A 13,511-nucleotide genomic window follows, 5' to 3' on the forward strand; every position below is an offset into this window, starting at 1 on the left:
GCTTAGTCATGCTGGCCACATGACCCGGAAGCTGTGCACCGGCTCGCTTGGCCAATAAAGTGAGATGAGCACCGCAACCCCAGAGTCGGTCACGACTGGACCTAATGGTCAGGGGTCCCTTTACCTTTACCTTTTAAGAACAGATTAGTAAAAAGCTATGGAGGAACGCTAGTATAAATATTTGGGTTAGAATCCTAGTTAAAATATGTAATTAATGGAGCCAGGTGCTGTCTTCTCTCTTTACATAGACATAGTTTGAAGTTTAAAGCAGGAGGATATGTAGAGGGGTCTTTATCTGCACCCTCACATTGCAAACATTGCTCAAGTTGCTGTCTACATGGAGTAAAATTGGAGGTATTTAATGGAGTAAAATTGGAGATATTTAATGGGACTAGGTAGGTCTAGGGACGCAGGTGGCGCTGTGGGTTAAACCACAGAGCCTAGGACTTGCTGATCGAAAGGTCGGTGGTTCGAATCCCCATGACAGGGTGAGCTCCCATTGCTCGGTCCCAGCTCCTGCCCACCTAGCAGTTCGAAAGCACCTCAAAGTGCGAGTAGATAAATAGGGACCATTCTCCAGCGGGAAGGTAAACGGCATTTCCGTGTGCTGCGCTGGTGCTGGCTCGCCAGCTGCGGCTTAGTCACGCTGGCCACATGACCCGGAAGCTGTCTTTGGACAAGCGCCGGCTTCCGGCCTCTTGAGCGAGATGAGCGTGCAACCCCAGAGTCGGTCACGACTGGACCTGTTGGTCAGGGGTACCTTAGGTAGGTCTAGCTGCATGACTGCTTCTTTATGAGTGAACATGGAGAACAAAGTGGGATATCTAAGTCAGAGAGGTGTGGGCATCTAGAATTTGACATCCCTCCTGAATACATCTAATTCTTTTCTCCCCAAGTGTTGCAGTGCATGGCATAATTTGATTATGATTATGATAGCTGTGTGTAGAGAATTGCCTCTCTGCAAATGCCTGTTGTGTTTTCATGTTCTATTAAACTTTCTAGAGACACAATGGAATTATTAGTTTCCTAGTGACAGTTTCAGAACAAAATATTTATAGACATACTTTCATTTGTATAAATTGTTCCTCGGAAGAACTACTGTTTAGAGAAGGCTGCGACAATGGAGGTGTGTAGAAGGACTGTAGCTCTATGGTGTCTCTTTTGTGTGTGAAGATGCCTTCCTGCATATTTCAAGCTTCATGGAAAAGGGCTGAAGAAATTAGTGGCTCTCTGTAGTTGCATATGCTAAGAAAGGGAAAGGAGGATAACAAGGAAGTGTGCAGATATACCAGCTTTGCTAATTCGGGTTCTCTGCCCCCCACCCAATTCTTATCACTCTCTGTTTCTTAACCTACTAACTACAGTGACACTGATTTCTTCTAGCAGTCTTCAGACTTAAACAGTTAGCACATAGAGATTTTGGCACATTCCATGTTTCCCCAAGTGGATGGCTTTGGCACTTACCTGGCTTTGGTTTCCTTTTGGTGGAAAAATCGTTTGAGCAGTAGCTACTTTTCTGTGCATCCTCCAGCTGGTCCTAGAACTTCAATTCTAGTAGAAGAGAGAGTTGTGTGGCGAGGAGCTGGAAAGCAGGGGGGAAATTGACATTTAGAGGCTTTTTAGAGGGTGCTCCCCACTTATGCGATTTTTGCTTATGTGTGCAGGGGCCCAGAACGCAACCCCAGCATAAGTAGAGGGACACCTGTACATAAATCTGAAGGAAGGCAGGTGGAGAAGCCAGAGCAGAAGAAGCCAATGTTAGATACAGAACTGGAAAAATAGGTCAGCCTAAACTGAGAGGAAGCTCACAGAATGCCCATGGATAATATCAGCTGTGTGCAGAGTGGTCCTCTCAGGACCTCGGCCTAGAAACCCTAAAAGGTGATGAGATCTAATTTGGGGGTTGGAGCTTAATTTAATTGATTGAGTTGAACTAACTGGCTAAATCTGTCATGGACAGAGGCGAGACAAACCTGAAGCTTGGCTTGATGGTCCTATGGTGATGTGCTAGAGCCCACACTCATGTATGGCCCATGATGTGACAGTTGTGACAGAATGTCCTTTTGATGGGCACATCTGGCACTACTGTTGAGTGTTAGGCAAGGTGAGGAGAGACTTTACTTAGCTCAGACCTCCCCTCCTCTCCCTTCTTGATTCTCTCAGGGCCATAGCTGGAAGGGCAGTCATTAGGCTTCTAGGAACTAAGCAGCAATCATCTGATAAACAAAGACTACTTCATCATTACGTTATATGGGCAGTGCAATGAACTGAAGTGAAGACGAGCACCTGTAAATGTTGTGAGCACCCATTAGGGAACCCATGGCCCTTGTGTGTCTGCCCCATGCCACCAAATCTTCCTCCAAAGGTTAACAGCATTCACTACTACATGTAGTAGATATGCATTTCCTGCATAGTGGTTCTAAGTATTCAACAGTGTAGTACAGCTTTTCTCAACCTTTGGTCCCCAGCTGTTGTCCAACTACAACTCCCATCATCCCTATGTTATGTTGGACTACAATTCCCATCATCTCTGACTACTGGTCCTGTTGGCTAGGGATGATGGGAGTTGTAGTCCAATATAACATAGGGATGGTGGGAGTTGTAGTCAAACACCACCTGGGGGGCCAAAGGTTGAGAAAGCCTGGTATTGAGTATCAGTCAGAGTCCCATTCCCCACCCCGCCCCCGCCCCCGTCCCCGTGTTATGTGGCATAAGATTTGCGTGGAAAACATTCACTAATATAACAGAAACGAAAATACAGAAATTTTATCCTTTCTATCCTACCTAAAACAATTGCAGTTTTGCTGTTGGTCGGTTTGTTCAATAACATATTTTTCAGTTAATTATTCCATCACTGTAATATATGATAGGAATATCCGAGGCCTAATCTAGTTGTGATGAAAAGCTATGGGGATTTTTCTTCCATTTTTAAAAATTTTTATTTTACCAATAGCATCTCCCCCTCCTTCCCAGTTGCTTTTCTTTATGCAGGAGAAGAGATAAGAGCAGCACTGGGTTTGGGTGAGTGTGGGTGAGAAAAGCAGCCACACCCTCTGGCACAGGCGCCAACTCTATGGGGTTGAGGGGCTGGGCCCCCTGGGCCTCTCTGTGGCGGCAGAAGGCCTCGTTGGGCCTACCGCCTGGCGACAGGCCTCCCTGAGCCTCATGGCCTCCTCCCGATGTGTGTGACTTCACATGTGTGAAGTCACGCGGAACCCAGTGCCTCTGCCCTCTGGTAGTCCTCTGCTCTGAGAAAAATGCGTGGCATTTCTAGAGGTGAGCAGGGTCTAAGTGTATGCATTTCAACATCAGTATTCATAGAACAGTTTGATTTTGAGCCCACTGAAATCCTGTTGTTGTTGAATTACCAATGCTACCTGGCAATAACAGCAAATGAGATTGTTAGTAAAAATAGAAAAATAGTGCAAGGAGGCCATAGTGTTCCATATGCAGCTTGTATTGTGTACCATGTGTGGTGCTGTCCATCTGTTTTTAAATATGTATTTTTCCTAGTGCTATTTTTAATAAAACCAATCTATATATAAATGTCACTTCTTAGGTACTGTGAACCCCACCAAATGTTGCTGTCCTTTTGCACTGAAGATGGCAGCATGTCAGCTCCTCCTGGAGATCACCACATTCCTTCGAGAGACCTTTCCCTACATGCCCAGGCCGCGGACGGAGCCTCTTGTGGTGAGCAAAAGGCAGGAATTTACTTTGGAGACAATCTGGGACAGGGAAAAAGAAAGAATAAGCACAAGCTGCAGAATTGGAGGGGGAAACCAGAAAATCAGCTGAGTAGCTGAAGAAATCTATTGTTAAATTCATGTCAGGCTGCCAGAAAGGCCCCTCCGTCTGTTGTCTGATGCTGTAAGGAGACCAGGCACAATGCTTGCAGTGATAACTTTATTGCTCCAAGGTCAAAGAGTTAGCACCCAGCACTTCCATCAGTTAAGCAGGTCAGTTGCAGAAGCTAAAGTTCCTGCCCCTTCCGTCCCCTATTCATCCTCCCGCCATGCATTTTTTTCATTGTGACAGCTTTTCTTAACTGTTTCAGCTTTTTCTGGACTCTTCGTTCCTGTGCTGAGGGTGGGGATGGGGAACGAGCTGAGTCAGTACAGTACTGTATTGCAGAGCAGGAGACACAGCTCCTTCTCCTTCTCTATCAGTGTCTGTGGCTACCTACCTCAAGACTCTCCCCTTCACCAGCACACTCTGCCGATGATTCCTCTCTGTCCTACCAGTCTGAACCTGGCTCAAAGTCCCCTTACCCCACAGGTGCCTCCTGGATCACTGGCTGCCCCCACTCTTCCTCATCCAACCAGTCCCTGACAATTCATGAGAAGCGAACAGACTCTCTCACCCACTTGGCAGGTGGGTGGTTCAGCGGGAGAGGAGGAGGCAGAGGACTGGAGGGGCAGCATTTTCTTCTTTGCCTCTAGCAGCAAAATGACCTGGGCCAGCCCTGATCAGTGTGGTGTAGGAGACAGTGTATGTACTTGGAGCTGGGGAAACCTGGATTCAAATCTCTGCCACACTGTGAAACTCACTGACTAACACTGGGCCCAGCCATCATCATCATCATCATCATCATCATCATTATTTTAGTTTCTACTCTGACTTGCAGGGCAAGTGATCACAACAGCAACTTACAATAAACATGTGAAAAGCAATGCAACATTGCATAAGTAACATTTAATAAAAACAGTATCAAGTAAAATTATATATAGGTGGCTGGCAATAAAACGTATTGTCAACTTAACCTATTCCTTGTGGTTACTACCAGGGTAAATTGAGATGTCCCTATGTGCACTGCTCTAAGCTCCTTGATGAAACAAGTGAGAGGTTAGAAGATACAAATGGAGAAAACAACCTTTCTGATTGAGTTTATTGGTCTTTTCCTTAACATTAGAATAAAACTTGGTACCCATGATATTCACGTGCTTCTGTGGTTCATGTAATATTTTAGGACCTGGAGAGTTGCAGGTTGCGTTTGGACCCTGAGATGGATCGGCACAGGTATGAGAGGAAGATCAGCTTTGCTGGGGTTCTGGATGAAAATGAAGATTCAAAAGATTCCTTGCACAGCAGCAGTCATACCCTGAAATCTGACACAGGTTGTGAAGAGAAGAAAGGTTTGTTGCCTACTAAAGCTTCAAACTTTTTCCAGGTCTATTGTTTAGCGCTGGACTTCTATGTCCTAACTTTCGAAATTGTTTTAAGAAGCGGGAAGCTATGGAGCCACAAGGCTGAACCATCACTAGCCCCAAAATATGTGTACTCTTAAGGCATAACTCACTGTGGTTGCTAAAGCCAGCAGAGTGTCTATCATTGTAATGCCATTTCATGCACACGTGCGCACGCACACAAAAACAGCCTCCTGGTTCAAGTGTTGCAATACAAAATACAATTAACAGTTACTTATACAACACTATTTTGGATAATAAGTAATAGTTCAGGGTATGAGATGTAGCATAGAAAATTGAGACAGCAAGCTGTTTACTTTTTTGAAGTCTCACAATGTAGAAATTAGGGATTTCAAAGGAGCAGCAGGCTTTGCTGCCATGAAGAACTGTAAGTCTTTGGAGACACTGACTATATTATTTGGCTGCTTTCTTGAGACTCCAGCAAGTACCTGGCAAATCACCCTTCCTAGCTCGAATCTGTTTGAAAACCTGGTTTCCAAACATCCTGTCTCTTCCATACACTTCTGTATATGACAGATGTCTGGTGCACAAGATAACGAGGCAGCTATAATTTGTTCCTACCTATTGCTTCCAGTCATCCCTGCCATGATTTCTGTCCTTCCAAGATAGCAGAACCCCACTTAGAAGTATATAACTCAGTCTTAAACTTCTCAGCACAGGACTTCACAATGCATGAAACCAGATGCAGCCCTTGAACCATATATGGTGACACTGCCCCTGCCCCCTTTCCAAGGGCTTGATAAACCTGCCTTGGGAATTGCAGAAACAGGAGTTTATTGAACCCCTATGGACTTCTACATAAGGCGTGTAGAATTTGCTTAGCTTATTAACTCACAAGTTGTACAGTACCGCCCTACAATTCTCAACATATTTAGGTGGAAGTAAGTACTTAAGTAGAGTACACTTTCAAGTTAATGCATAAGATCTCCACCAGTGTAGGTTCAAATATTCTAAAACTCTCCATGAGTATGGTTGCATGGAGTAGTAACACCAGACTCAGCACTATCATGCTGATGAAGCACCATTGCCTAATAGTGGTTTGTGTAAACACGGAAACCCATTTAATACCTGTTGCATTTGGGCAGATCACCAGGAAGCAGTGCTTGATGAACATGGTCATCCTGGTCCAGACATTACTTCCTCCACACAACTGTGGCCATGGAGATGTGTCTCTAGTTTCTTTGCCTCTGAACTGGCACAGTTAAGCTGTTGGCTTTGCCAGAATAGCTTTTTTAAACCAACAGAGAGATCCTATTTTATGGCAGTGAGCAATGAATTTCTCTTATTTATTTGTTTTTTGTCACAAGTCTGTTCATTGTAAATTGATTGAAAGCATCACTTTGCCTGTGATAGGCTTCTAATTTACATAGGAAATTGGTTTCTAATCTCTGTGAAGTCATCTTCTCTTGGCAGAGTTGCATACTATATGTTTTATCTGTCTTTCACGTTAGTACGTAGATACTGTTGATATCCTATCATCATTACAGATCCCCGATCAAATCAAGTAAAAGAAGCCCAGGTGCTTCTTGCATTATGTTATTTGCATACATTACAGGTTTTTCAAAATCTGCATAACACCAATTTATTTAAAGATATAATTAAATATTCTAAATATAGCTACATTGAGCTGCATCAATGGTATAGTATCTGTGTGCTTTTTACATTATTATTTGCAAATTCCTATGAGTCTCTTCCATGTTTACAGATGTACTTGAAGATGACTTGCATGGATGAGTAGCATACACACCTATCTTTCTAATAGTCTCTTTGAACAATAGGTGTGCTATGGAACCTTTTTGGTGTATTTATTATCCACATCAGTTGTTCTCACGCAGCTCTCTATGAAGATACCATATGTAAAACCATACAGAGCAACAGTGCAAATTCAGTATGCAAATTATACGTGGCATGGCATAGCATTGCAGGTGTTTTGGGCATAGTCACATCATGTGAGTTCATATCGCAAAAGCAACACGGTTCAGTGCAAGATTATTTCTTTTACTAGCCAGAGAGAGGGATGGGGAGATTTGTACCTGGTCAGATCATTTTTTCAGCCCAGACTTGTAATGGTTTTCTGAGGACCCAGGCAGTCGTCTTTCACAATCAAGCTACTTGTGATTTTCTCCCACCCCCTTTCTTCTTCTTTTTTTGTTAGAGAAGCCCATGCTTGAATTTGGGACCAGAGCATAGGCTAATATGATAGAGACTATCAGTAGTAGTGACTTGTATGAGTTTCTGGAGGTTTGCAATACTCAACTCTACTTTGAGATGAGTTTCATAGCCTCTGAATTATTTTCCAGCTGAGGTTTTAATCTGAGCTGGAGAAAAAATACATGGGAGAGAAGGAGCAGGATTTTGATTTCCTCAGAAATAAGTGGAACTTCCTCATGATTCTGAGGGAGTAACTGATGTGAGCTAGGAGAAGCTCACTCAGTTCAGTACTAGCCACTAATTCTCTTGAAGGCATCACAACACTTTCTGTGTATGTGATTCTGGAAATGCAGCCAGATTTCTAGAATCTACCTTTCCCATCATTTTAGCATTGAATTTTTCTCTTCCTAGCATAGCTGCTCACATTGTTTAGTTCTGAATTAATTATCAATTGCCTATTTTTACTAAAATTACCCAACAAGGCAACATAGGAATAGAAAGTAACAATAAAAATGTATATAATGTAAATTCAGTAAAATAGATCAGTTCAGTAAACACACATCAGAATGTAATACAATCATGCTTTCAGTAAAAGGAGCTTTAATGTGTTGCTTAACAATTGCTAAAATGCAGTCCCATGTAAAAAAAACCTGTTCAGAATTTATTTTGTTGTGGCACAAGGGATTTCTGTATGTAAGACTAGATTGCAGATGGTAGATTGTTTGGAATTGACTATGATGAACATATTCGATTGTTTTATAATTTAAATTATTCTTTTCTCAAATTTAAAGGTAACAACATTTGCAGATCTTGACAAAGGCATCTCTTGTTATTGTTCAGCTAAAATTTGTTATCTGATTTTTCTCATCTGCAGTGACAAGGACAGGCTTCAAATCACTTTGAAAACCATTAACCTGTTTCTTCCTTTCACACAACATTCACCTCACTTGTATGATAATAACTTTTCATTGATTGGGCAACCAAGGTGTGTTTTTAAAACTATGTAAAAGCTATGTTTTTACAGTCACTGAAAGGTGGGTCCTAATGTAGATATACTAGTTAGGGCTAATTAGTAGTCTTGGAAAATATATTTATTATTGTGAACTAAGCCGTGTACTTTACTACCACAGTGTTGTCTATTGTAGATTATTTGGGGGAAGTCATGACCAGCTAATATAAATCTTGCACAGCATTGCAAGACTGAGTCAATAGATGACATTGCATGTCATACTCTCGCTCCCATTTTTTTAATTGTTGTTTTTTTGGTCTGGATAAATAGGAATAACAGTGACATATTTTGTAAGGTTGTTAGCCAGTGCAATGCAAATTATAAAGCAATTGGAGCATTTTATATTCCGATCAGCATACAGAGGACTATAAGTTTTACTCAGTTTGTTGTGCCTTGCTCATATTAGTGTCTACAGGATGCTGCTGTTGTTTTTGTTGTTGTTCTTGTTGTTAACATGTTTCCTAGAAATAGTTTTTCATTACAGGAGATCTTAACCAGCACTAACCATCAAGCAAACTGGATTTTAGCCTCCAGTCCATCACAAAACAATAAAGACTTCTGCCTTGTAGTTTCTTAAAGTCGTTGCTACAAAAACCTTTATCAACTAGACATGACTTTTTTAGGACTATCAAGTCCTCTTTACTTCATGCATCAGATGAAGAGGACTGTGGTCCATAATGAATATTTTAGGTTTTTTAAGGCACTGCTCAAAACTCTTTGTTGTTTTGACTGCAACAGACAAATGTGATTATCTCTCTGGCAGTGTATCACATGACCTGTTTCCAAGTCATTCAAAAATATTCCCCTAATTGTGGTAGCTCTAAAATGCAAACACAGTTAAATGCAAAACATAACTAAGACAATAATGCTAGAGCCTGGAGCACCTCTGAGCAGAACTGTGCATTCATGGCAGAGTGTCAGTGTGTCTAGAAATCAGAAGGATACTCCCAAACCCATTTTTTGTTGAATTTAGACATATCTCTTCTCACCACTGCACATTTCTCTGGCCTGCCCCTGCTCAAAAAGTGACAGCTATCATTTATCTACATTGCACCTGTGCAGTATGTTCATCTTAAGTAGATGTTCAGTTAAGTGTTGCAACATTTGGACTTGCATAATGTCATGTACTGCCTTAAAGCTGAGTGGAAAACAATGTGTAAATGACTGGTGCTTCAAACCATTCCATATCTTTGTGCTCATTAAAAAAAACAACACACACACAAACCTCAGCATCCACAGATGTCTGTAATGCCTGAAAGCTGCTGAAAGGAGTTGGACTACATGTTATTGCTTTTTCTGTAAAATTCTGGTGAAGTTTAATATACAAAAACAGCGATCTGTTCAACGGCAATACCGAAACTGGGCAAGCAAAGTAGACTCTTAGCTTCAGAAAGCAGGCTGCCTATTTACAATCATGAACGCTGCATGATTGAGCACTGTGATTCTATAACAAGATTTAAACAACCTTCTGCTAGCAGGAGGATAGGTTTGCCCCTGGCATCTTGTCTACAACTCAGTCATTGGTAGCCAGCAATTGATGTGGATGCAATGGTGTAGATCAGGCATGGCCAAACTTGGCCCTCCAGCTGTTTTGGGGCTACATCATCCCTGACCACTGGTCCTATTAGCTAGGGATGATGGGAGTTGTAGTCCCAAAACAGCTGGAGGATAGAAGTTGTCTCTTGTCATATTGCTGAAGAATAAATCTGGAGCAACATGGGGTTTTTTGAGGGGGTGGGGGGAGCACAAATTGTAGCTTTGATTGTTTAGCTATGGGGTTTCCAACAGTGCCTCTTACACAGCATTTTCATGATACTAATGACTGAATTGAAGGATAATAATTAATCTGAGTAACAGGCAAGAAATATGTCACATCTTTGCCAAGGTATCCCTTGCTGGATGATTAATAGAGCTGCATTGGCATTGGCTTTGGAGGGAGCCTCTTGCCGGTCTTCCTTGAGAGAAGGAAAGGCTCTGCAATGCAGGATGGGGGGATGGAGGGGTAGGAATATAACTATATATATCTCTCTATATTTAAAATACAATTATAATTTTTAAATGGGGAAACCTAAGGGGGAAAAAGTCCTTTCTTATTCTTTTAATACAGTTCCCAGCAGGAAGATCAGGATAGGAGGCTCCCGCTTGCTCCAGATTAAAGGAACCCGCAGTTTCCGGGTGAAGAAAGGGGGTTCCCTGTCCAGCATTCGCCGGGCCGGCAGCCTAAAGAGCACCAAGTTATCACGTCAGGACTCAGAGTCTGAGAATGAGGAGCTGCAGCTGTCCCACAGCAGGGACACTGTCACTGACATAGGTAACATAGATGAGCTGGGCTAAAAAGGGAGCGGGATGATGAGGCAGCATCTTGAGCCTGGAAGCAACTCAAGCAGGTCTAGGGAAGTAGGAAAAGGGCTTGTAGGCTAGGCAGACCCTCCAGTTATTTCAGCTGAAGTAAGGAGAAGTTCACACTTTTTGCATGATTTAAATACATGGCAACAGCAGAGATTGAGTCCTGCCATTGGTACATGAGGTAGTCAGATCTGTTCCACTCAAAGGATGCTAAGTTTTAAAAATCTAAACGTTTGGTGCATGGACTCACTATACAGGCATTTTCCTGACTGCCAACCCGATGCATGCCATGCTTAGAAAGGTATATATAAAAATACCATATATTATATATCTATATGGCATATATAATAGCTGTGGTATTTTATATATATATACATATATATATATACATATCTCAATATTATGGTCTGTGCATATAGCTATATATATACAATATGTATATATGATGCTGTGTATGAGATATAAATATATGTGTGCTTGTGAATCTCCAAAATATTAGTTCCCAAAGATTTCAGATACAGAAAAGTCAGGAACAGAGAAATCCTGCACTTGAATCTCCTTTACCCTTCTGGTCTCAGTGGCATTGCCCATGCTCTTTTCTTCCACAGGGAAATTCGAGTTCAGCCAGCTACATATTCATTTAAAGAAAGGGCAGGGAAGAACTAATTGGAAGTAAGCCATGTCTCTTACTAAGCCAATCCTAATGTTACAATCTCCAATACTCAGATTTTGTGCTAAAGGTCTGGCAAATTGGAAGGCCCATTTGGCAATAAATACATCCAGGAAACTCTGGGGTCAGAGAGAGCCCTCCCCCTGCCTTTGTCCTCTAGCTTTTGTCAGGATTTTTCCCCCTTTCATTCCCAGGCATTTTAGAGTCCTTTGATGGGACCTCGTAGGGCTGTAGCCTGTATGCAGCAGCAGTAGTTATAGCAAAAGTGCTGCCGCTGCAGGACCATACATTTGGTGTTGTTTTTTAACCACAGAGCCCAGTCAATGCAGATCACTGAAACCAACAATTTTGCAGCATCTTGACGATGCAAGAATTCTCCTTCTCTTTACTTAACCCTCCCCTCTTCCAGAAAAGGGAGTAACTTTTATCCCTGATTAGTTGTTCTTTCAATGGCTGTTATGAATTATGCTTGTAATTTCCAGCCCAGCGGATAATCGGGGCCATAGAAGAAGGTTGGGTTGGGAATGAGAATAAGGGGAAATGTCTGACATTTGTTGAGAATAGCCAATGTTACTCCATCAGTGTTTGACTCATTAGGCTGGTATGCTAATGGCATGTCATTTCTGGCACCCTTAGGACATGTAACATTAAGAAACTGGCCTGGATTACAAGCATATACCATAGTTTTTTTAAAAAAAAAAACCACAGGAAGCATGGAAAAAAACCAAACTACTTGGGTGTATCTGTTTTCTTTTGAAGAAGGAAGCCCTTGGAGTGCAAGTGAACCCAGTATAGAACCTGAAGTATTAAGCAGCACAGGCACCGAAGAGAACTATCACCGGAATATGTCTTGGCTGCATGTAAGTAGAGATCACTGGCGAGGTCCTAGAATCTCAGCTTGTTGCACACAGAACTCACAGCTGATCATCAGGGTAGAGTTATATGTTTTTTGGCCGAATGGTGACCCCCCCCCCCCAGCTACTCCAGTGTTTGCTCTCCCCTTCACTGCCCAAATTCCCATTGAGACAAGTTAAGGCTTCACTTTTTTGGGACGCGGGTGGCGCTGTGGGTTAAACCACAGAGCCTAGAAGGTCGGCAGTTCGAATCCCCCGACGGGGTAAGCTCCTGTTGTTTGGTCCCAGCTCCTGCCAACCTAGCAGTTCGAAAGCACATCAAAGTACAAGTAGATAAATAGGTACCACTCCGGCGGGAAGGTAAACAGCGTTTCCATGCGCTGCTCTGGTTCGCCAGATGCGGCTTAGTCATGCTGGCCACATGACCCGGAAGCTGTACGCTGGCTTCCTCAGCCAATAAAGCGAGATGAGCGCCACAACCCCAGAGTCGGTCACGACTGGACCTAATGGTCAGGGATCCCTTTACCTTTAAGGCATCACTTTAAGAAAGTGTAAACCAGGCTTCCTCAACCTCGGCCCTCCAGATGTTTTGAGATTACAATTCCCAGCATCCCTGACCACTGGTCCTGCTAGCTAGGGATCATGGGAGTTGTAGGCCAAAAACATCTGGAGGGGCGAGTTTAAGGAAGCCTGGTGTAAACCCCCAAAGTGAAGAAAGGTAAAATTAAGTCGTTCCAGACCTCATGGCCAGATGTAAGTCAGCAACAAATCAGGTCCCATACGTTTTTCATTCATTAAATATAGTATTTTTTCCGCGCATTGAATGCTGAGCTGAGCTTATTTTGCTTTTCACTGATAAATTAATTTATAGCTAGAGATATTCAATATTTTCTTTGTGGTCTTTTCTTGGTACAAACATAACCCTGTATCTCTACTGAAATATCTGGGCATACTTTTTGTTCCAGGTGATGATACTGCTATGCAACCAGCAGAGTTTCATTTGCACCCACATTGACTATTGCCACCCTCACTGTTACCTCCATCATAGTCGCTCTTGTGCACGCCTTGTCCGAGCCATCAAACTCCTGTATGGAGACACTGTTGATTCACTCAAAGAGAATAACTTACTAAACAATGTGGCTAGGAGCAAAAAACAGAAAGAGGTAAGCAAGCTGACAAAATACTTCTTGGTTACACAAGCATTTATTCCAGTTAACTCAGCTACCTAATGCATATTAAACTATTGCATGGGCATTTCTCAGCTTTTCATAACA

The 13,511-nt window shown here is 42.4% G+C and overlaps 1 protein-coding gene across 11 annotated transcripts in view; it reads left to right on the forward strand.

The window, feature by feature from the left end:
- The window catches only part of UNC80 (unc-80 homolog, NALCN channel complex subunit), a 176,971-nt gene that overhangs the window by 82,238 nt on the left and 81,222 nt on the right, over positions 1-13,511 (forward strand). For 6 of the 11 annotated variants that reach the window (XM_081014940.1, XM_081014945.1, XM_081014947.1 and 3 more), the window contains exons 25-29: positions 3,560-3,693; positions 4,970-5,135; positions 10,475-10,678; positions 12,143-12,243; positions 13,203-13,400. In XM_081014940.1, coding sequence (XP_080871066.1) covers positions 3,560-3,693; positions 4,970-5,135; positions 10,475-10,678; positions 12,143-12,243; positions 13,203-13,400 — 803 coding nt within the window. The remainder of the gene's footprint in view (positions 1-3,559; positions 3,694-4,969; positions 5,136-10,474; positions 10,679-12,142; positions 12,244-13,202; positions 13,401-13,511) is intronic. The other 5 variants (XM_081014942.1, XM_081014949.1, XM_081014941.1 and 2 more) reach the window with 3 other exon arrangements.

The sequence above is a fragment of the Podarcis pityusensis genome, assembly GCF_964106645.2.
Source record: "Podarcis pityusensis genome assembly, chromosome: 1".
Taxonomy (NCBI): Eukaryota; Metazoa; Chordata; class Lepidosauria; order Squamata; family Lacertidae; genus Podarcis; species Podarcis pityusensis.